The sequence below is a fragment of the Diplotaxodon limnothrissa genome, linkage group LG11 (genome assembly GCF_057381915.1).
Source record: "Diplotaxodon limnothrissa isolate DT_005_m linkage group LG11, D_limnothrissa_male_GT1.1, whole genome shotgun sequence".
Classification (NCBI taxonomy): domain Eukaryota; kingdom Metazoa; phylum Chordata; class Actinopteri; order Cichliformes; family Cichlidae; genus Diplotaxodon; species Diplotaxodon limnothrissa.
Window position 1 is genome coordinate 7825231 of NC_140606.1, and position 22072 is coordinate 7847302.

Consider the following 22072-nt stretch of genomic DNA (forward strand, 5'->3'; position numbering starts at 1 on the left):
GGCGAAGAGACAAGGGACGCATTATGTCAGTGAGTGTCCTCAGAAAGACAGAAGCACAAACCTGCCTGTGTGTTTGTGTGTGTTTTACCTGACACGAACCCTCGGTGGTAAACAAAACCTTACGTTAGCCTTGCAGCTATCGACCACCGGTGTCTGCCTGCATCTGAATGTTGGCGCGTTTGTTTACTACCGCTCGATGACTTCATTCCCCTCTTCACCCCCTCAGGGCCTTGGCGGAGACTGACCAGAACAAACCCAGACAAGCACACCCATACACACAGCTGATGAATTATGTAATACATGTGCTTTGAGCGCAGAGAGAAGGCTCGGCTCTGGAGCGATCGCTCTGTATATGCAGCACTTGACTACTCTAACAACAGGAGCAAAAAGAGCGCGCACATATGTGTGGACAAGCTAGTGTGAGGTTGTGTGTGTAGATTTGAGGCCAGTGCATTAATCAAAATCTTAACTACACAGCACACACACTGCATGCCAACCCCGCTAGGCTCTGTGTTCAGTTTAATTAACTCGTGGGGAAGAACGGAGAACAGCCAGCTGAGTTATAAGTCAATCTGTCAGTGACTCAGTCAGTCCTTCACTGGGGTTTTCTATAAGCTCACATAGCGGGACACCACCAAAAAAAAAAAAAGAAAAAAAGCCCAGCAATCAAAGAGAAAGCGGCAGAATGTGAAATTCGATGCAGCTGCTTTAAAACCCAAAACTAGGAGAAGACAAAAAAGAAAAGACACAGTTCTCTTGGAAATGTCATCAGTCACCTTCACAGGTGTGTTCTCTGCATAAGTATGTCTGAACAAGCTGTTTGTTCGTATGTACTGTACAAACTACGCAGAGGACTGCTTCACTTAGACACAACTGCACTTAGACCTGCCAAATCCTAAGGAGCTTGAACGATGCTCCTGATCATTTCTGCCTCATGTTAGGGTTTATTATGCTAGCCACCTTAGTTTGTGATGGTCAGCATGCGCACCCTAACATGCTGACACTGACTAATGAACCTGATTTTGCCAGTAGGTGAAAACTTAATCAGATTTGATCCTGATGGGAATATTAACAACAGATTGATTTTATTTTAAGAGGGACCTGTTCTGCTCCTTCCTAATGCCTTATTTTAGTCAGCGCCTCTGCTAGAATTTCTGCACATAATGTAAAGTTGAAAATAATTATTTTTAATCTTGCACTGGCCCCCCTGCATCTCCTCGGCCCACTTCATCACTCTCTGAAACCTACTACTTTAGCTCCCTGACTCCTCCCTTTGAGCCAACTTCCTTCTGATTGGCTGACCTCATAAAAAGAGGATTTGAACATATGACAACACATGATAATAAAGATATGAGTCATAATGAACCAGTGGTTAAAAAAAAAAATCTCAAAAGCCACATACCGTCCACTTTATTAGGCAAACCTTGCTAATACAGATTGGACCCGTTTTGTCTTCAGAACTGTCGTGTTTTCAATAAAACATCCGTAGTAGTTAGCAAGCTTCTTTATTTTAACGTGGCTCACATCCATGTACGTAAACATAACCTGCCGCTGCTTCTACGACACAGTATATATCACAATTTGGTTAGACAGCCCCCTAGTGGTGAAGCTGAACTACCCACATAACTCCTATCAACACATCCCCTTTTCTTTAGATGTTATCTGCTGAACAACACTATGGAAACATACCTAACATTGCATAGCTTGAATAACATCCCAAACACTTGTGACAGTGTAAACTACGGAACACACAATAATGCAGAAAGTTCCTTTTTGATATATGCATATATATCTAGCTATATATGTATACACCAACATATACATATATATATATGCTTAAAGGTTTAGTCTATCAGGTGGCTTGATAGAGCGTGCTGATCTTCTGACAATGGGTGACTGGTCTCTTTGCTCCACACTGTCCTTCACGGGTGTTGTTGGTTCAGGTGGTGTGTTGTTGTCATCACACTGTTCTTCCGATGGTCCCATTGTCTTGTGAGTGTACAGTAAACTCCTCCGATTTCTCCTTAATATCAGTCCATCTTCAGTTTTCACATTGTACGATCTTGGGTTTACCTCCTCCAGTACAGTTGCTCTCTTTTCCCAGATGTTTGCATCTTCCACTCTGACTGCTTCATTGGGTGCGAGTGGTTTTAGACTTTTTGAGGACTTGTCAAAGTTGACCTTTTGTCTCTTCTGCAACTGTTTCATTTTGTCTCTCACTTGTTTATGTTTCCTGGTTGTTGTGTAAGGAAGAGTGGTCCGTAGTTTTCTTCCCATTAATATTTCTGCTGGTGACTTGCCATGCTCCAGTGGTGATGCTCTGTAGCTCAGTAGTGCCAAATAAGGATCTGCCTTACCATCTTGTGCTTTCTTTAGTAACTGTTTCACAATGTGCACACCTTTCTCTGCTTTCCCATTGGACTGTGGATGCAGGGGGCTTGAGGTCACATGTTTAAAGTCATATTCCTGAGCAAATAGTTGGAATTCTCTACAACTATAGCAAGGTCCATTGTCACTATGAACAATCTGTGGTATCCCATGTCTAGCAAATATTGATTTCATGTGCGTTATGACACAAGTAGCTGACATGTTGGACAATAATGCCATCTCTGGATAGTTTGACAAGTAATCAATAACCAGCAGGTAGTTTTTTCCTCCTAGGTGGAAAATGTCTGTTCCGACTTTCTGCCATGGTTCCTCCGGTATGTCTGTTATGGTCAGAGGCTCTTTTGGTTGTTTTGCCTGGTGTTTGATACACGTATCACAAGTGGAAACCATTTGCTCAATGTCTGCATTTATACCTGGCCAATAGACTGCTGTTCTGGCTCTCCGTTTGCATTTCTCTATGCCTAGATGTCCCTCATGCAGTCTTTTCAGGATGTCTCCTCTCAGTGAGTGTGGAATTACTACTCTGTTTTGTCTTAGCAGAAGTCCATTCACAACACTTAGTTCTGCTCTTATGTTGTAGTATGTTTTGCATTCACCTCTTGGCCATTTCCCATTCAACAGTGTTATAACTCTTTGCAGACTAGAGTCCTTTTGTGTTTCAGCCTTGATCTGATGTGATTTTCTGTCTGACACAGGAAGTGACTCTGCTACCAGGTTTACATGTATATTTACATCCATCTCTGTGGAGCTTTGCTCTTTGTTTGGGGTTGTGGCCCTAGAGAGTGCATCTGCTAACACAATGTGTTTACCTGGTGTGTAGATCAAGTTGAAATCATAGCGCTGTAGTTTCATCATCAATCTTTGAATGCGTGGAGACATTTCACTTAAGTTTTTCTTGATTATGGCTATCAATGGCTTGTGGTCAGTCTCTGCCACAAATGTTGGCAAACCATAGACATAGGTGTGGAACTTCTCAAATCCAAAAACAAGCCCCAATGTCTCTTTTTCTATTTGGGCGTAGCGAGATTCTGTCTCTGTCATTGCTCTTGAGGCATATGCCACTGGCCTCCAGTGGTCTCCATAAGCCTGCAACAACACTGCGCCGATCCCGGCCTTCGATGCATCTGTTGACACTTTTGTTTTTCTTTTTGGATCAAAATACGCCAAAACTGGCTCTGTTGTAAGTGTCTTTTTCAGTTGTTGCCACTCGTTTTCCAGTTCTTCATTCCATCTGAACTCGCAGCTATTGTGTAGAAGCTGTCTCAGGTGCACTGTTTTGGCCGCCAGGCTTGGGATGAATTTTCCAATAAAGTTAACCATTCCCAGGATTCTCAACACACCTTTTTTATCTTCAGGACGTGGCATTTCCAGTATAGCTCGTAGCTTTTCCTTGTCCGGCTCGATGCCTTCGGCTGTCAGCTTGTCACCGAGAAAGGTAATGTCACCCACGCCAAACTGACATTTTACTCTGTTCAGTTTAAGTCCATAACGTTTCACCCTTTCCAAAACCTTTACTAGTCTCTCATTGTGCTGCTGTAGTGTGGATCCCCACAAAATGATGTCGTCCATATAAACTCTGACTCCCTCGATTCCCTCGATCATATGCTCCATGGTCCTGTGGAATATCTCAGGAGCTGAAGAAATTCCAAAAGGCATTCTCAAGAAGCAGTAACGCCCAAATGGCGTGTTGAACGTGCAGTATTTTGTACTGTCCTCATGAAGCTTGAGTTGCCAAAATCCTTGGGACGCATCTAGTTTGCTAAAAAATTTTGCACCAGCCATTTCACTTGTTATTTCTTCTCTTGTAGGTATCTGGTAATGCTCTCTTTGTATGTTAGCATTTAAGTCTTTCGGATCCATGCAGACTCTAAGAGCGCCGGTTGGTTTTTTAATGCACACCATGGAGTTAACCCATTCAGTAGGTTCTTCAACTTTTCTTATGACTTCCAGTGCCTCCATCCGCTCTAGTTCCTCTTTAAGCTTGTCTTTAAGAGCAGCTGGAACACGTCGAGGTGCATGAACCACAGGCTGAGCTCCTTCTTTCAGCTTTATCTTGTAGGTGAAGGGTAAGACTCCAAACCCCTTGAATATGTCTGGGTACAGATCCACGATTTCTTTCACACTTTTGGGCTCAGAGCTGTTTATACTGTATACCCGTCTGACTAGGCCGAGTCTCTCACATGCTTTATCTCCCAACAGAGATTCATGTCCCTCTGGCACAATGATAAACATCAGACTGTGATATTTTCCTTTTACTTGTACCCGGAGCCTGCATTTACCTTTGGTTTTGATTGGTTCTCCATTATATGCTTGGAGTAAACTGTTATTTTGGAATATGTGTGGTTTCGTTTTCATCGCTTTCACATCCAGCTCATTCACCAGATTAGCCTTGGCTCCTGTGTCCAGTTTGAAAGTTACCAGGGCTCCGTTCACTGGTAACATCTCTGTCCATTTGTCCTGCTTCACTGTACTGACTGCAGGTTGGTCCATGGGTGTATCTTGCTGCATTACCATTCCCACAAAAAACGTGTCACTGAGAGCAGTTTCTTCTACTGTGTGTACTCTTTCTTTTTGTTTATTCTTTGAAAAACATTGCTTGGCAAAATGGTTTTGTCCATTGCATTTTTTGCATATTTTACCATAAGCTGGGCATTGTTTCCTTCCATGTTTTGTGCCACATCTTTTGCACAAGAAAGTGTCTTTTGATTCTTTCTGTTCTTTTTTGTACGTGCGCCCTGCCTGCCGTGTATTAACTGCAGCTACAGCTGTGCTTTCCGTGTCTGTTTCCCTCGGCGACCTGCTGAAGGTTTTTGCATGTTGTATGGCGAGCTCGCTGGCATGACATACTTTCACAGCACTTGCTAAAGTCAGATCCGCCTCTCTCAGAAGCCTCTCTCTTATCTTTATATCTTTTATTCCAAATACGATCTGATCTCTTATCATAGATTCTTGCAGCTGTCCAAAATTGCATGTTCTTGCCTTTAACTTGAGGTCAGTCAGAAACGTATCAAAACTCTCTGAAGGTTGTTGTATACGTGACCGAAAGACGTACCTCTCAAATGTTTCATTCTTTTTGGGCGAACAGTGTTCATCAAACTTTCTCACTACTTCGTCAAACTTTTCTTTGTCTTCTGCAGTTGCGAACACAAACGTGTTATATACTTCCACCGCTTGTGGACCTGCTACGGTAAGAAGCAGTGCAATCTTCCGTGTATCAGGCTTACTATCTAGGCCGACAGCTTGCAGGTATAGCATAAACCGCTGTTTAAAAGTTCGCCACTCACAGTCCACATTTCCGTTCCAGTTGACGGCATCTGGTGGCTTAACACTGTCCATGATGACCTGCTTTACTACCCCACTCCTGGTACCATGTCGTGTTTTCAATAAAACATCCGTAGTAGTTAGCAAGCTTCTTTATTTTAACGTGGCTCACATCCATGTACGTAAACATAACCTGCCGCTGCTTCTACGACACAGTATATATCACAATTTGGTTAGACAGCCCCCTAGTGGTGAAGCTGAACTACCCACATAACTCCTATCAACACAAGAACTGTTCTAATTCTTCATAGCACAGATTCAACAGGAGGCTGGAAACATTCCTCAGAGGTTTTTTGTCCAAATTGACATGATAGCATCACACAGTTGCTGCAGATTTGAGGAGTTTTTCTGAAATGCTGAAATCAACCCATCTGGCACCACCAACTATTCCACATTCAAAGTCCCTTAAATCCCCTTTCTTTCTCAAATAGCTTGAACTGCAGCAGCAGATCATCTTCTCAATGTCTAAATGCGGTGAGTTGCTGCCATGTGACTTGGTCTATGTTCTGTTTATCAAAGAACATCCTTATTTAACCAGAGAGCACAGAACTGAGATCTAATCCTGTTATATTCACTTCCAGTACCACATTTTCCTCCCCTCCAAAGGGACAGAGTATGTAATCTGTCTGTTAGCAGTCTAATGTCGACAGTTTTCAAGGTATCACACTCAAATTTTGTGCGATGGTAGATACCAATAACAGCTCGAGCTGATTTAATTTTAGTGAAAATTGGCTCACGGTCAAGTTCAGAGTAAATGGGAAAATCTGTAAAAACTTTCTATTACCTACAATATTTTATGGATTATATTCAAACCTCACAACAATAGCCTAGGCCTCTGGGAACAGGAGTACCTAATATATGACCTTGACCTTCATTGTTAGTGCCCAAGGGCAAAGTTGACCTAGAAAATTTTTTTAAAAACTACAACAAGTGTAATATATATAATATGAAAGGGAGAGCGCTGTTCAACATTAAAGTTTTGCAAAATCAAAAACTGCATAAATATATCTTAAAATCTCAAGTTTTTGTAAGCTTACAGAAGATTTCATCTAAATCTACTCCAATCATATGGCTTAGACATATAATTTTAAAAGGTCAAAGGTCCAACATCAGCATGTTATAATAAAAACTTCATAAAACATCAAAGTTTTAGTGCAGCCTTTACCCTTCCGAGAAAGCTGCACTCTAAGTGCTCTTATTTATTCTTTGCCTCTAATGAAATAATTTTGAATGAGTCCTAAATAAAAAAAAAATTCTTATGCATCTTATACGCAATGCTGGTATATTAACTAAGGTTATTACATTAACCACTATTGAATGAAACAGGCCATTTGAGCTCTATTCTGCCCCTCAGATTATTTCTCAAGTATGTTATAAATTTGTTATGGGGCGGGTCATAGTCATCCGTGCTGTAAGTAATTAAATAGATGTGTCACCAAATATGTTTATTCCTGGCCTGCTCGTGGCAAAAGCCTGGCATCTAGTGGGTCAACAGCAGAAGCTCCTGGTAAGGGGTGAGTAGGAGTTTTTGCTCCTAGCACTCAGCAGGGTTGACCAGGTGTTTTGTGTCTCTGACAATTCCTGTTTCTAATGCGTTTGGGAATGCATAACCTATAAGTTTGGTGGAATGAATTAGTACCTTGTCCAATCAAGTGATGACCTTTCTTTGTGTTTATAGAGTTTGTTACACTACTGGTGTAAGATAGCTGTTGATGCTTTGTTTTGCCCGTTAGCATGAAAAAACATAGCGGTGTATGGCATTCGCTACACTATTTGGCATTCTATGTCCGTTTATTGTTGATGTTGTGATATTGTATTGGTTGTTTACATATGATAACAATATTGAATGTAACATTTATGTATCTGTATGGATACTAAGTGCACCTTACTCTGTTTCTGGTATTACAGTTTTACAAGAATGAAAATATTACAAATGGTACAATCAGGAAAAGTTCTGTGACACGGTCTCCTGAGTGGTCACTGAAGCCATTTATGTTTAGCTCGCTGCATAAGCAGAATGGAAGCATTCAGCTGAGGGCTCCCTTTAAGACAACTTTCTTCTGATTGGCTGTCCCTTGCAAATAGAGGGTTTGAACAACATCTGGGCGGAGCTTCTGTCCTCATAGCAATGTTGCTGAGATTACCATAATAATAATATCCACCAACATCAGAAGTAGCTGTTTGAAATTTTGTGTTTAGGTCAGCTTTTGAGTTACTTGCTAACCTCATTATTGCAAACATTTGCTGTGTTTTGATTATCCCCCCTGCTAATAATATAAAGCATAAAAAGTAACAAATATTGTATTTGAAATTAAGTTTTTCACTTGTTAACAGTGTTCCTGTCCACACAGTGAAGCCAAAGTCTGCAACTACAGCTAATTAAACAATGAAATGAAATCAATACGCCACTGCATTTTAAAGAGCCTCACAAGTTCAGCTCTGCAGTCTGCCCGGCAACACTACACCTGTAACATAAGCACGCACTACACTCCTCTATAGAAGCCAATTCAATCGCTCGCTTAATATTCTTTGAAAAACTATGACTGAGGCTCACATCTGTTTTCGTTTTTGTCTTTGTGAGAGCTGAAGCCTCCAGTAATGAGTGAGAAGCAGCAGCACAAAAAGACTGGCAAATGGCAGTGAGTTGTCTCATAGCAGAAAAGGACAGGTGTGCAGCAATAACATGAAGTGCTTAAAAACAATGAGAAAGGAGAGGATTAAAACTTATGATGATACTGTAAAACTCACCATATGGGAGGAACAAAGAAAATGAAGCGAGCGTGTGACTCAGTGCTACACTTCTCCATTCTTCATTCTTTTTTTCATCCATTGACTGTGATAATTCTGCTAAAACTTTTGCTCTGGTAGATTTCATTAAAAGAAATAGAGCCTTATTCTTTTAAATTGTATATGGTTCATTATGTCTGGATCATACCATTTTACTGTGTTTTAGACTCCTCTTGTGATCTCACTATAGGGAGTCGGGATGTCACGTGTTCAGAACCACTCACACCACCAGTGTTTGTCGGTTTTCAATCACCTGAACCTGAATTTGGGAAAAACTGCTCGTGTCCTGCAGGCCTGCATACAACTTCAGTTACAACAATAATAACTGGAGCCAGTGATTGCGTTTTAATGAGAAGGCGTTCAGCTCAAGTCGACAGAGGTGAATGATGTGGGCAGCGCAGTGCCTATTATTTCCACAGACCACTGCTTTTCCCTCTGCAGCACACTAAAGTCTTCACCTCAAAGAATATGACCTGTCTGATTTCTCTCATAAATGTCATAGAAGTAATAGATGCTCACATAAACACACTTGCATACACGGGCATGAAGAGATAAGTCAGCAAAGAATAGACAATTGTTTAATTGCAAAGAGGGTAATGCGTGTAAGTGTGTTGTGTCTGAAATCTCTCCAGGCTGTGACTCCACTGCGGTCAGGTGCATTTATACCCATAGGCATTTACCTTGCCTATGGGTATAAATAAAGTTACCTTGACCTTGACCTTGATTTGAACCATGTATGAAATTTTCAATATTATTCATAACCTCACCTACAAATAATTCTCTTTAGTTGTTCATAATGTGACAGGATGGTTGCTGAAAGAAAATGTTAACTGAATCATCATTAAATCAGACTCAAATCACTCAGATCAATCGGGGTGGTTGTGGTTGGAGAAAGGTTGGTGGTTCGATTCCCCAACTGCTCCACTCAGCATGCCAAAGTATCCTTGGGCAAGATATTAACCTCGAGTTGTTCCCAATGGGTTCACTAGAGTGTGAGTGGTAGACAGAAAGCACTTAGATGTAGAAAAAATGGCTGAGATGCTGTTTAAAGCGCTTGGAGTGCGAGAGTACAGAAGTGATGTATTCTTTCATATTATATTTTGTGGAAATAGAGGAAATTATTTTATTGCTACAATATAACCTGCATTATTACAATTGCATTAATAACATTCTTTATAGCATTATTCTATTAATAATATTTCTTACAGTATTGATATTGCATTAAGAGTTGTTTATTGAAGATGTTCATTTAAGGATCCTTCCACTATGTTAACTTTTATTACAGGTACGGCCAGAAGTATTTCATACACATTGCATAGTATTTGTGCTCATTAAGAGTTGTTGCTTAGTCTACAGAGGGTCTTAAGCTTTGTGAAGCGCGACGTCTTCACAATCTATTGTGTTAGAGACTAGAGCATAGAAGGATAACAGCATACATGCTTACAATACACATATAATCTAGAAATGTGCCAGGCCTGAGGCCTTAACTCATTTAGCTTCTAACTGCATTTTAGTCTACTTGGTAACAGATGACCGGAGTCAACAACCAGCCCTCAGAGACCCATAGGGCTTGAAGTTTATTGCCTTGTATGGAAGGTGTGATAGAAAGAGGAACTTCTCTGTCTAATTTTAGGGGCTTAAGATTGACCATTTACTGTAACTGATGCATATTATGTTCATTTGTGACGCATGAGGGGGCGTAACCCTGATGAATGAAACCATTCTGAATTGAGCTCTTCGGAGAAGATCAATGCTGGTGTTGCAGTATACATCTTCCCATGTGTGTGCTCAATAAATCATTGTTTGACTTAACTCTTCTGGACCAGTGTTGTTTTGTGCCCTCCTTCAATATTTGAACTCGCGACAATTTATATACAGTTTGTCAGTTTGGACGCTCTCATTTCATGGTTTTTCTTTATTTTTACTACTTTTTACATTGTAGATACAAACTGAAGACATTAAATGTATGAAGCAAGATATATGGAAATATGTAGCAAAGAACAAAATGCTTTAGATTTTAGGTTCCTCAAAGTAGCCGCCCTTTGCTTTGTTGACAGCACTGCAAACCCTTGGCCTTCTCTTAATGAGCTTCATGATGTGGTCACCTGAAATGGTTTTCACATCACAGGTGTACCTTTTCAGGGTTCATTTGTGGAGTTGGGTTGTGCAGAAGTCAGGTTGGTACACAGCTGACAGCCCTATTTGGCAACTGTTGGAATTCATATTATGGCAAGAACCAATCAGCTAAGTAAAGAGAAATGACAGTCCATCATTACTTTAAGAACTGATGATCAGTCAGTCCAGAAAATTGCAAAAACTTTGAATGCGTCCCCAAGTGCAGTCACAAAAACCATCAAACTGGCTCACATGAGGACCACCCCAGGAAAGGAAGACCAAGAGTCACCTCTGCTGCTGCCAGGACAGTCTGATGAATTTGATGAATTTATCCTGTGCTGGATAAATTCATCCAAGTCACCAGCCTCAGAAATCGCAAGTTAACAACAACTGTGGCTACCACAGCATCTTGCAGCAACATGCCATCCCATTCAGTTTGTGTTTAGTTGGAGCATCATTTATTTTTCAACAGGACAATGACCCCAAACACACCTCCAGGCGGTGTAAGGGCTATTTAACCAAGAAGGAGAGTGATGGAGTGCTGAGCCAGATGACCTGGCCTCCACAGTCATCTGACCTAAAACCAGTCAAGATGGTTTGGGATGAGATGGACCTCAGAGTGAAGCAAAAGGCCAACAAGTGCTCAGCATCTCTGGGAACTCCTCCAAGAGTGTTGGGAAACCATTTCAGGTGACGACCTCATGAAGTGGTTCATAAAATGTGTACTTTCAACATAGCTCCATCCAGCTTCAACCTCAGCAGATGGCCAATCAGCTGGAATAAACTGCAACATCTGTCTGCGTGTCCTCTTTTGCTGAAAAGATAGCTGACAGCTGAGGCTGGTTCAATCGAGTTTATTTCCTGTTAAAGGGACGTTTTTCCTCCCCACTGTCTCCAAGTGCAAGTTCTGTATTATTTTAGGGTGTTTGCCATACAATATAGTGCATGGTTGTTGTGATTTGGTGATATATAAATAAAACTGAATTGAACTGAATTTAATTTGAATTTGTATCCTGATCATCCCAGACACTACTCCTCATTTCAGTCATGTATCCTTATTTTCTTCATTCAACTTTCATTGTATAGACTGTAAAGCTGTAAAGATGACAGATCTTCACTTCATGATCCTGTTTTGCCTCTTCCATCCAAGAGCCAGTTTGTTCTTTCTTTCTGTCACATGATCTACCAGCTTTGGGAGATTGAGTCAAGTGGATGCACAGAAACAATGTTGTCTTTTTGGACATGAAACATGTATCAATGCAGTATGATTTATCACTGCATTTAGCAATACCACAAAATCAGACTACAAAGTGTGGTGCTGACAGTTGGTGGTGCAGTCTTATCATCCTCAACAATTGGCCGGCCCTTTTCAACAGCAAAATAACTCAGACCCCTCTCAGTCTGTGCAAGGTTTCAAATCAGTGGGGTTTCTATTCAGAATTTCAAATTCAGTGGGGTTTCCTTCTTAAGAAATAACACAAACACTTATGCACAGAAAACATTAATCACACAAGACTTATTCTTTTGAGGTTTTGCCAAATTATAGAACTAGAGTTAATGTTTTATTTGTAAAGGAATAAATATCAGCATGGATAGCCTAAGCTGATTTGCAAAGCAGTGTAACACGAGAAGCATCCATGACTGACCCTTCTTTAAAAACTGTTTGAAATGATGCCATTCAGGATGTAAGTTCAGAGTTCCACGTGTTGTTTGGAGAGCAGGAGAGCATTTATCCTTACAGTTAGTGAGCCTAAAACCCCGAACAGAACCTCAAGATCTCCGAGCACCGGACTTAGTAAAGATCTCTAAAAATTGGGCAAATTTAATACGATTTAATACATGCAGTTTAATATGATCAAAATCCTTTTATGTAATTTTGCCATCTCATCGACATCTCATGCAAAATTTTGGTTGCTCCACTGTGTTATAAGAAGAAGCTGAACTTTTATAGATGCTGCTTGTGACCAATCAGTTGCAACATGAAACAGCAGATGGTATCTAATACATTTAAACACATGGAAGCTGATTTTTTTTTAATGTAACATGATTACATGGGATTACCTCTGGAACCTGTTTGGGTTCAGGATGGCCATGCGTGTAGACACAACAGCTGATCTTTCACCACCTCAGAACTTAACTACCACCAACTAAAAATCCTATTTCAAGAAACCAGACTGATCCCTAATTAAAAGTGGAGCTCTTAAGATTTGAACACTGCATGTAGTCACACAATGAATTTTTCTATAAACAGCATATCCTCTACATCCTCCTCTTACAAGTAGTATGTACAGTGGGGCAAAAAAGTATTTAGTCAGCCACCAATTGTGCAAGTTCCCCCACTTAAAATGATGACAGAGGTCAGTAATTTGCACCAGAGGTACACTTCAACTGTGAGAGACAGAATGTGAAAAAAAAATCCATGAATCCACATGGTAGGATTTGTAAAGAATTTATTCGTAAATTAGGGTGGAAAATAAGTATTTGGTCACCTCGAACAAGGAAAATCTCTGGCTCTCACAGACCTGTAACGTCTTCTGTAAGAAGCTTTTGTCCCCCACTCGTTACCTGTATGAATGGCACCTGTTTGAACCCATCATCTGTATAAAAGACACCTGTCCACAGCCTCAAACAGTCAGACTCCAAACGCCGCCATGGCCAAGACCAAAGAGCTTTCGAAGGACACCAGGAAAAGTATTGTAGACCTGCACCAGACTGGGAAGAGTGAATCTACAATAGGCAAGCAGCTTGGTGTGAAAAAATCAACTGTGGGAGCAATCATCAGAAAATGGAAGACATACAAGACCACTGATAATCTCCCTCGATCTGGGGCTCCACGCAAGATCTCATCCCGTGGGGTCAAAATGATCATGAGAACGGTGAGCAAAGATCCCAGAACCACACGGGGGAACCTGGTGAATGACCTGCAGAGAGCTGGGACCAAAGTAACAAAGGTCACCATCAGTAACACACTACAACGGCAGGGAATCAAATCCCGCAGTGCCAGACGTGTTCCGCTGCTGAAGCCAGTGCATGTCCAGGCCCGTCTGAAGTTTGCCAGAGAGCACATGGATGATACAGCAGAGGATTGGGAGAATGTCATGTGGTCAGATGAAACCAAAGTAGAACTTTTTGGTATAAACTCAACTCGTCGTGTTTGGAGGAAGAAGAATACTGAGTTGCATCCCAAGAACACCATACCTACTGTGAAGCATGGGGGTGGAAACATCATGCTATGGGGCTGTTTTTCTGCCAAGGGGACAGGACGACTGATCCGCGTTAAGGACAGAATGAATGGGGCCATGTATCGTGAGATTTTGAGCCAAAACCTCCTTCCATCAGTGAGAACTTTGAAGATGAAACGAGGCTGGGTCTTCCAACATGACAATGATCCAAAACACACCGCCCGGGCAACAAAGGAGTGGCTCCGTAAGAAGCATTTGAAAGTCCTGGAGTGGCCTAGCCAGTCTCCAGACCTCAACCCCATAGAAAATCTGTGGCGGGAGTTGAAAGTCCGTGTTGCTCGGCGACAGCCCCAAAACATCACTGCTCTCGAGAAGATCTGCATGGAGGAATGGGCCAAAATACCAGCTACTGTGTGTGCAAACCTGGTAAAGACCTATAGTAAACGTTTGACCTCTGTTATTGCCAACAAAGGTTATGTTACAAAGTATTGAGTTGTATTTTTGTTATTGACCAAATACTTATTTTCCACCCTGATTTACGAATAAATTCTTTACAAATCCTACCATGTGGATTCATGGATTTTTTTTTCACATTCTGTCTCTCACAGTTGAAGTGTACCTCTGGTGCAAATTACTGACCTCTGTCATCATTTTAGGTGGGGGAACTTGCACAATCGGTGGCTGACTAAATACTTTTTTGCCCCACTGTACTATCGAGTATCTAGCAGATTTAAAAATGATTGAAAATCATTATGCTTGTTATAGAAAACTTTACTTTGAACCTGATTGTTGAAAAATATTGTGATTCACAACCAAAGTCCGTTTTGTGTTAAAGATTCCAGCTGTACTGACAGTGTTTCTGACCTGACAGGGCACTGTCAGTAATTTCTTTAATGCAGGCTGACACACACACACGCACGCACGCACACACACACACGCACACACACACACACACACACAGACCACTGTCCATTGTATGTGTTTACCTTTGAAGGCATTCGTGGCCGGTACATCAGTTTCCTGCATACTGCTCCTTCCCACGCTCTGCCAGCTGCTGCAGATGCTGCGATGGATGCCAACAGACCAACCTTAACCGGTCCGAGCCACGGCCGCTGGGGGGAGGGAGGGTGGCCGAGAGGAAGGGGTGGCGCCTGTCAGTCTCACTGCCATCTTTCTTCATCAACAGCCCATGTGCTTGGTTAAAAGGCCGCCGTCTCTAAAGCCCCGCGGCGGGTGAGTGTCTCTTCCCTGCTCCAGCGACAGCTCGTGAGGTCACTCTTTGTTCTCACAGGACGCTGCAGCCTGGTAAACTAGCCCGTATGAGGGTTCAGCTCTCTTGTCACAGTGGACTTTGTGGACTACAGTGATGGCTGAGGGGGAGAGATCGACGGGTTGTTTAGAGATGGGGTTAGATCAGGATGGAGGCTGCGTTGTAGATGCTATTAATCTGATCTCTATCCTCCCAGCAGCAGGCCCGCAGTCATGACCAATACCCTGAATTCTTGGCTGTCTGTCAATCTTTCAACCTACGGATGAGCAACTCTGCCTCTTTACCTTCTGTGAGCTGAGAGGGTGAATCAATATGTCTCTCCTCTAGAGTCGGGCTTGCCTTTTAAACTCAACTTTAACCAACATGCCGTCTCCTCTGATTCTCCTTGCTCCTTTGCCGGCTTACTCCCCCTTTGTATTTTTCTTCCTCTTATGTGTTTTGTCCTGTTGCTGCAGTCCCAAGCTCAGCAGGGGCTACTCGGGCGCTCTCACACTGGCACCACGGCTAAAAGAGACGAGAGAGAAAGAGGGAGACAGAGAGTGAGCAGCTAAGTGACTAAATTCATGAGATACCAGAAACAACGAGCGAAACGGATACACCCAAGCAAAACATGGGCAGGGCTAACTGCTGCAATGACCAGCTGAGAAAAGCGAACACAGACTTCTCATCCACATTCACACACACACACATCGCAGTGGATGAGGTGCGATGTGTGTCTCAGTTTGGATAGCGGGTGGGTGGCTGGCTGGCATGGCCCCCTTTAGTTCCTCTCACCCACTAGGTTCTGACATGAAAGGGAAAAGTTTTTGTGAAAGCCAAGCGCCGCCTGTGACCCTATTTCACAGAGCAAGGGAGAGATAGAGCCACATGTCAGTGTGCCACTTTGAAGTCTGCCTGATAAACAGGGCTGGAGGAGGCTACGGCTGAGGGAACAACAAAACTTTATTTACATTTCAAAAGTGCCAAGTGCTGCTTTTTTGTGTCTGGGAACGGAATAAAAACCCAGAAAAGAGGAGAGGGAGAGAGGAGGAGGAGGAGGAAGGTGGGGTAGGGACGACTGGAGAAAAGGGAAAAACAGTGTAAAACCGATCGAGCCATTTTCTCCTCGTTCAGACAGTAAAATGAGGGTGCGGGAGTGATGCAGCGCACACGGGGAAGGGGTACGATGGGCGAAGGAAAAGGGGAAATCGCAGAGGAGGAAAAGCTATGCTCAAAACATAAAGGAGGGAGGCAACCCACAGGAAGTTGAGCTAGGAAAAAGCGGTGAAAATGACAAAGGAAAGATGAGACGGGAGGGGGAGATAAAAAGGAGGAAGAAATCAAACATAAGATGAAGAGACGCAGGTTTAAAGAAGTTCAAGAGAAGAAATGACATGGGACCAGAGAAGGAGGGAAGGAATTTGATGGTGAAAAAAAAGCAGACAGACGGTAAACAAACACACGCCCTGTCTGAGGTTTTGGAAAGATATGACAGATCTCAGTCTTATCTCAGCTCCATTCGCCTGTTCTTACCAAGCCTTATCACGGTCAGGGTACACAAACAGCTTGTAGGCTGGCGAATGGAAAAGTGGAGGCGAGAACGGGGCCACTGTGACGTAAGGGGGGGTGGGGGTGGGGGGGGGGGGGTTTAAATACTTCATTATGTGCCTTGTAGGTGACTCATCACTTTGCCTCCTGGTGACTAAACAACACCAGTGTCCCGAGTCTCTCCAGGCTCCCGCAGAAAAACATGTGATTCTAGGAGACGATTTCTTGCCTGAGTAACAGTTTGAAAAAAATTCCAGAGGGTCGAAGTTAGCCATCCTTATTTTCAGAGTGGTCAGTCAAAGAGCTCCTCTGATTGAGAGGACCGAAAATGAAATGACCCATGGGTCGCCACAGCTGGTAGCTCTGATGGGATCCCAGTGGGATTTGTGTCCTGGGATCAAACATTTTCTAACTTTTTAGGTGAGAGTGTAAACCGCTACACCAAGACTAAAGTTAAAAGGAACAAAAATAACTAAATTTAGGCTTAAAGGACGTATTTTCAACAATCAGAAGACCCTTTTGACTGTCGGACCTCTCTTAATAAACACCGAGGACCCGTCCTGGCCCTAAGACCTCGATGTTTAAAAAATGACCTAAGTGATAAATATCATCTGACATACTCGTGTAACAGTAACCCAGCTACCCTATGAGTTCAGCAAAACTGATTTATTTATTATATTCAACAAGAAAAAAAGTCTGAATTTATTTGCTTTTTCTAAAGGCAGACTGTTTCCAAAGTTATTCTTCTGTGAGCTGAACCAATGAAAGGAAACAGAAATTAGAAAGTGGGTTTTTCCACAATGTGCGCCTCTTCCAGTAGTAATAGGGGCATTATTGTATAGCGTTGTGGATAGACTGTACCATCATATTCTGATGGAGGAATTACAATAGCAAAAGTCCAGGAGCAGAATCTATAGAGTATTTTATGGCATATAAAGTAATTGTATTGTATAAACCCTTAATGGGTTTTCAGCAGGACTGAAGAAAGTTCTTTTTATTAAAGTTTTCTTCTTTTTTCCAGACAGCTCCTGAAAACATGTGAAAGTCAGTGCAGCCTGACCCCACTGACTGTCTGTCTGTCTGTACTACTACAACCAGGAGTAGAATCGTTATCTGTCTGTCTGTCTGTTTGTTTGTTTGCTGGGTCATCTGAGGACAACAGGCTGTCCTGGCAGGCAGTGGAAAATATGGCTCCAGGTGGATGTTTGTTCTCTGGTCATTTAAGGACAACTCCTGGTCTCCTGTCTTATCTTTGGATTTATCCAGCTGTAGGACTTCCAAGTCAGAGCAGAGAACAGAGGTCTGGCAAACACCACGGGACACAGGAAACCAAGTGTTTGTTACTGAAAAATACCCAAAGAAACACACACACACACACACACAAATAGCACCTTATTTGTAGCTGTTGTCTCCGGTACAGGCTTCTATCAGGTTTCGGCTTTAATGTACCAGCGCTGATCTTTGTCTTATACTATCACGAAACTCTGGACCAGAGACTGGAAGCTGTAGTTCTTTAGTGCATTACCCCAGTCTCTGTGGTATGCACACTTAGTTTTTCTCATTCTTGCAGATTGAGTTTTAGTGTTTTTTGTTGTTTTCTCTTCTTCGTGGCGGTGCGTGGAGTCATTAAACTTTTCTCGTTACCTTCATGCCCGTTCTCCTGTAACTGGGTCCACCTTATGAACTTCGCTGCCAAACACTTTGCTAATAAACACGTTTTTTCACACGCGAGGTTTCGACTACTTCTCGCAAGTAGCGAACCTCTGTTTGGCGTAGGTGGGGGTGCTGCCTCGATAGAGTACGCAAGAGGCGGTGCAGATAACGCCCCCTTGCTCGCTGTGAATTCGTTGCACAATTAATTGCGCTGGTCTCGCACTGCGGCGATCTAGTACCATCCGCTCTGCGTCGGGGAGCTGGCAGATTAAAAAGCCTTCACCGTCCAGTAACGCTGCACTGGGTCTAGAAAAGTTCAGAGCTGATGGCTGAAAGGAAACGTCTGTTCAATTATTGCCCTAGTTCACTCCTTATGCTTTATGCCTGTGCCTTAGTTCAAAAAAGGGAGTTCAAACCAAATGTACAAATGTACACGCAGAAAGCCAAAATCATTAGCAATACAAAGTAGGGTATTACTGTTTAGTCAGTGATGTTAGCCACCAGGGATGTATGCTTTCAGCTCAGTCCAATACTACTGTACATTCATTATAACAGACTTTTCTGTAGGCAGGAAAGGTGTGTTGGGTTTGAACTTGAACGATCAAACTAATGAATAATTAAGCTGCGGATTCATTTTCACTTTATAGCGACTGACAGTATCAGTGTTCACTGACAATGTAGTCAATCTGTTCTTTGTTTTTTCAGTGAAATGTCAGATTGTGCCAAATCCCTGATAATAACAACAGCTACTGCATCATTTACATCGGGCATTAGAGCATAAGTCACAGTTGATCCCTGACATTAACCGTGTTTTTCTCACGTGCCTCTGAAAGAACATATATGCCTATTTTAATCAATCCAGCTTGTCCCTGGAACATTTGAGCAAACTGACAAACAGCCTGAATCACCTTTGAACCTGAGGATGATGTAAAAAGAAACTGCAACCTCAGATGGCTGCAGGCAGATGGCGAAGGCCCTGGACTCTTAGATTTTACGCATCTTCTGGATACATTATTTCGTGCAATCTGGATGTTGAGTTCGGTGTGTCGGCTATATTTGTTTCTATCTGTTACACTCTGTGCTGCTCTCTTGGCCAGGTCTCTCTGGAAACATGTAATCTCAGTTGAACTGTTATATGGCTGTCAGCAGTCACTCTGCATGTGTCACCTAAACGCTGACATTAATTTAACTTGGAGCCCATCTTCTTTTGATCACTCACAGATTTTAGTCTGCAAGTAGTCTACGGTCTCCAGCCTCTTCACGAGTGGACCTCCAGTAAGGAAAGCTATGCTCTTCTTTTTGAATTACTATGCTGAATCCATCTCGCCATTTTAAAGAAAACTGCCTACATAAGGGTGAAATTTTCAAAAATCTACCCCTGTACTTAGCAGCGCCATAATGTAGTGGTTTACATATTTGCCTAACAAGCACAAAAAGATCCCTGGTTCAGTAGCTTTTTAGTCAGCAGTGCATTCATGCTGCCATCTGTCAGTCATAAAATAAACTCCAATAAGACAGCCTGCATTGTAGCCTTGAGAGACTGTACTTGAGCAAAGAGTCCTATGCAGACCTTTATAATGACAATTATAAGCTTTGTTCCAGGGTTCTTAAACTGTTAAGACTGCGTGTGGCCTCTAGCCTCCGTGAAGTGGGTAAAGTGAGGAGTGTTTCCGTCAGAGCATTATTAGTACGGGAGCGTGTTTCTGTGTCTACTATCTGTCTGTCATTGTAACATATGGGGACAACTAGCAGTTCTAACAGCCAGCTCTGACTCCTCCGCTGGGTCACACAGGGACATGTGCTTATCAGTGAGACAGCAGTCAGACAGACAAACATGGACTGGGGAACAGACTATTTAACCACGGGGCTGGTCGCATCTGTTACGCTGAAAATTCAAGCATGCTAAGAATGTGATTGCATAACAAATAAAGAACTGGGGCTACCGAGGTGATTCAGAGTTCTGCCGCAACAGACGTGGCGAAAAAACGAGTCATTAAAAAAAGAAAGAAAGAAAAAGAAAAGCTTTCACGGACTGTTTATGTGTATCTGACAGCGGCAGCCGAAGGAAATACAAAATGTTCTGCTGCTGGACAATAAAACAATGTGGATCTCCTGGAGATTATGACGGGTTAGCTCATATATTCACTGTTCTTTCTTTGGATTAAACAATGAGTAGTGGACACAGTGTGCACACTCAAACATTCAAACTAAGTGTGGAAAAAAGACAAAGTAACTGATGAACTCGACACTCCTAGTATGTGAAAACTGGAGGCCATTTTCCCTGAATGTTTTAACAATAATTGAACATTTTTTCCACCTCCAGCTGCAGATAAGCGCCTGAGATTCTGTTTGATCCTAAAGTTCATTTGGGTTGTCTCAAATTATTTGCCTTTCTGACAACCTACAGCCCACTCTAACATCCCATCACCAGATTTCTTAGGTTACATGCAACATGCACACGTTACTTAGGGCTAAGAAAAGTACTTCAACTGGCCCTCTGTGATTTTAAAGCATACGCAAACATATCTACTACATACCTATAGATAGCACTGTTATAGAGAGCTCAGGCAGGTATAACTACTTGATGCATTTACGGACAACTACTATTCTCTCTGAAAGATGCAACAGTCAATATAATTGTTATTGACGGGCTGATATTATTGGCTAATATAAGCCATTTGATAATTTATCACCATTTATAATGGCTGAAAAATGTCTGGAATGCCACAAAACAACAACCAACTGAGAAAAGTCGAGCAGAACAAGAAAAGAAATAAACAAGAAATGTTAGGGACATTATATCAGCCAATATATCAGAATACCAGAATTTTAAATGACCAAATACTGATATCAGTATCTGTCTTAAAAAAAACATTACGATGACGTTAGTTCAAAGCCAGTGGATTGATCCCCAGCTCCTCTAACATAGACATCAAAGTGTTCTTAGGCAAGACCATCACAGTAAATATGTGATAAGACACATAATAAAGCACTGTGTTAGATCCATTAACCATACAAAACTTAGTCTTTACTACAGAGACAACCAGCCACAGATGGGTGGGGGTGTGGCTTTGTTAGCCCTGTTTAAAGTATATTAAATATAATCATATACTTTTCCACATTTCTTTAATAATATCGACTCTTTGTCTTAATAAAACATTCTCCTAATGTGCAAATGACAAGTAGTTTAAGGACACCGACACTCTGACACACATGGACAAAGATTACACAAGTTCACAGCTGATTAATGGAAGATCTACTTTAGTCCACTTCATTAGTCTCATCCATACTGTATTCCAGTTTGATGAGCTTGGCTTGCGGCCAGAGCTTATGGGCTCTTAAGGTCGAGCACAGTGCAGAGTGCCGTACAGCTCAGTAAGGGCTTTAAACCATACTGTTAGTCTTACAAGGACACCAACACCCAACAATTGCCATTTTTTTACTGGACGGAAACAATGTGTCAAATTAAAGCAAAAGCTTTGTAACAATATACTGTGGAGAGCATGTGTTTGTATATTCATATCATTCCAAAAATCATTTTGAGAAGAAGATAATCCAGCACTTTTTAAGTACAGGTAGCAAAAGCAGCAGAGAGCTAAACAACACGTAGCTACCTATCCCAGAAGCATCCAACTTACCTGCAGGTTTATTTTCCTCCTTTAGTCCACATTCATGCATACACCACATCCTATTTTATCTTACAGTATGTCTTCTATTGTATAACATGGTATCACACTGTGCTATAATGTATTGTGACGGACAGTGAGAAACACAGGCTTGTGTCATAGACAGTTAATGCTTGATTTCTCAAGAAAAATATAGATCCCAT

The 22072-nt window shown here is 42.0% G+C and overlaps 1 protein-coding gene across 1 annotated transcript in view; it reads right to left on the reverse strand.

Moving 5' to 3' along the window:
* LOC146622257 (low-density lipoprotein receptor class A domain-containing protein 4-like) overlaps positions 1-22072 on the reverse strand; it is a 286730-nt gene that overhangs the window by 177414 nt on the left and 87244 nt on the right. The window contains exon 2 of the mRNA XM_085366124.1: positions 14780-15567. Coding sequence (XP_085222250.1) covers positions 14780-14819 — 40 coding nt within the window. The 5' untranslated portion in view covers positions 14820-15567. The remainder of the gene's footprint in view (positions 1-14779; positions 15568-22072) is intronic.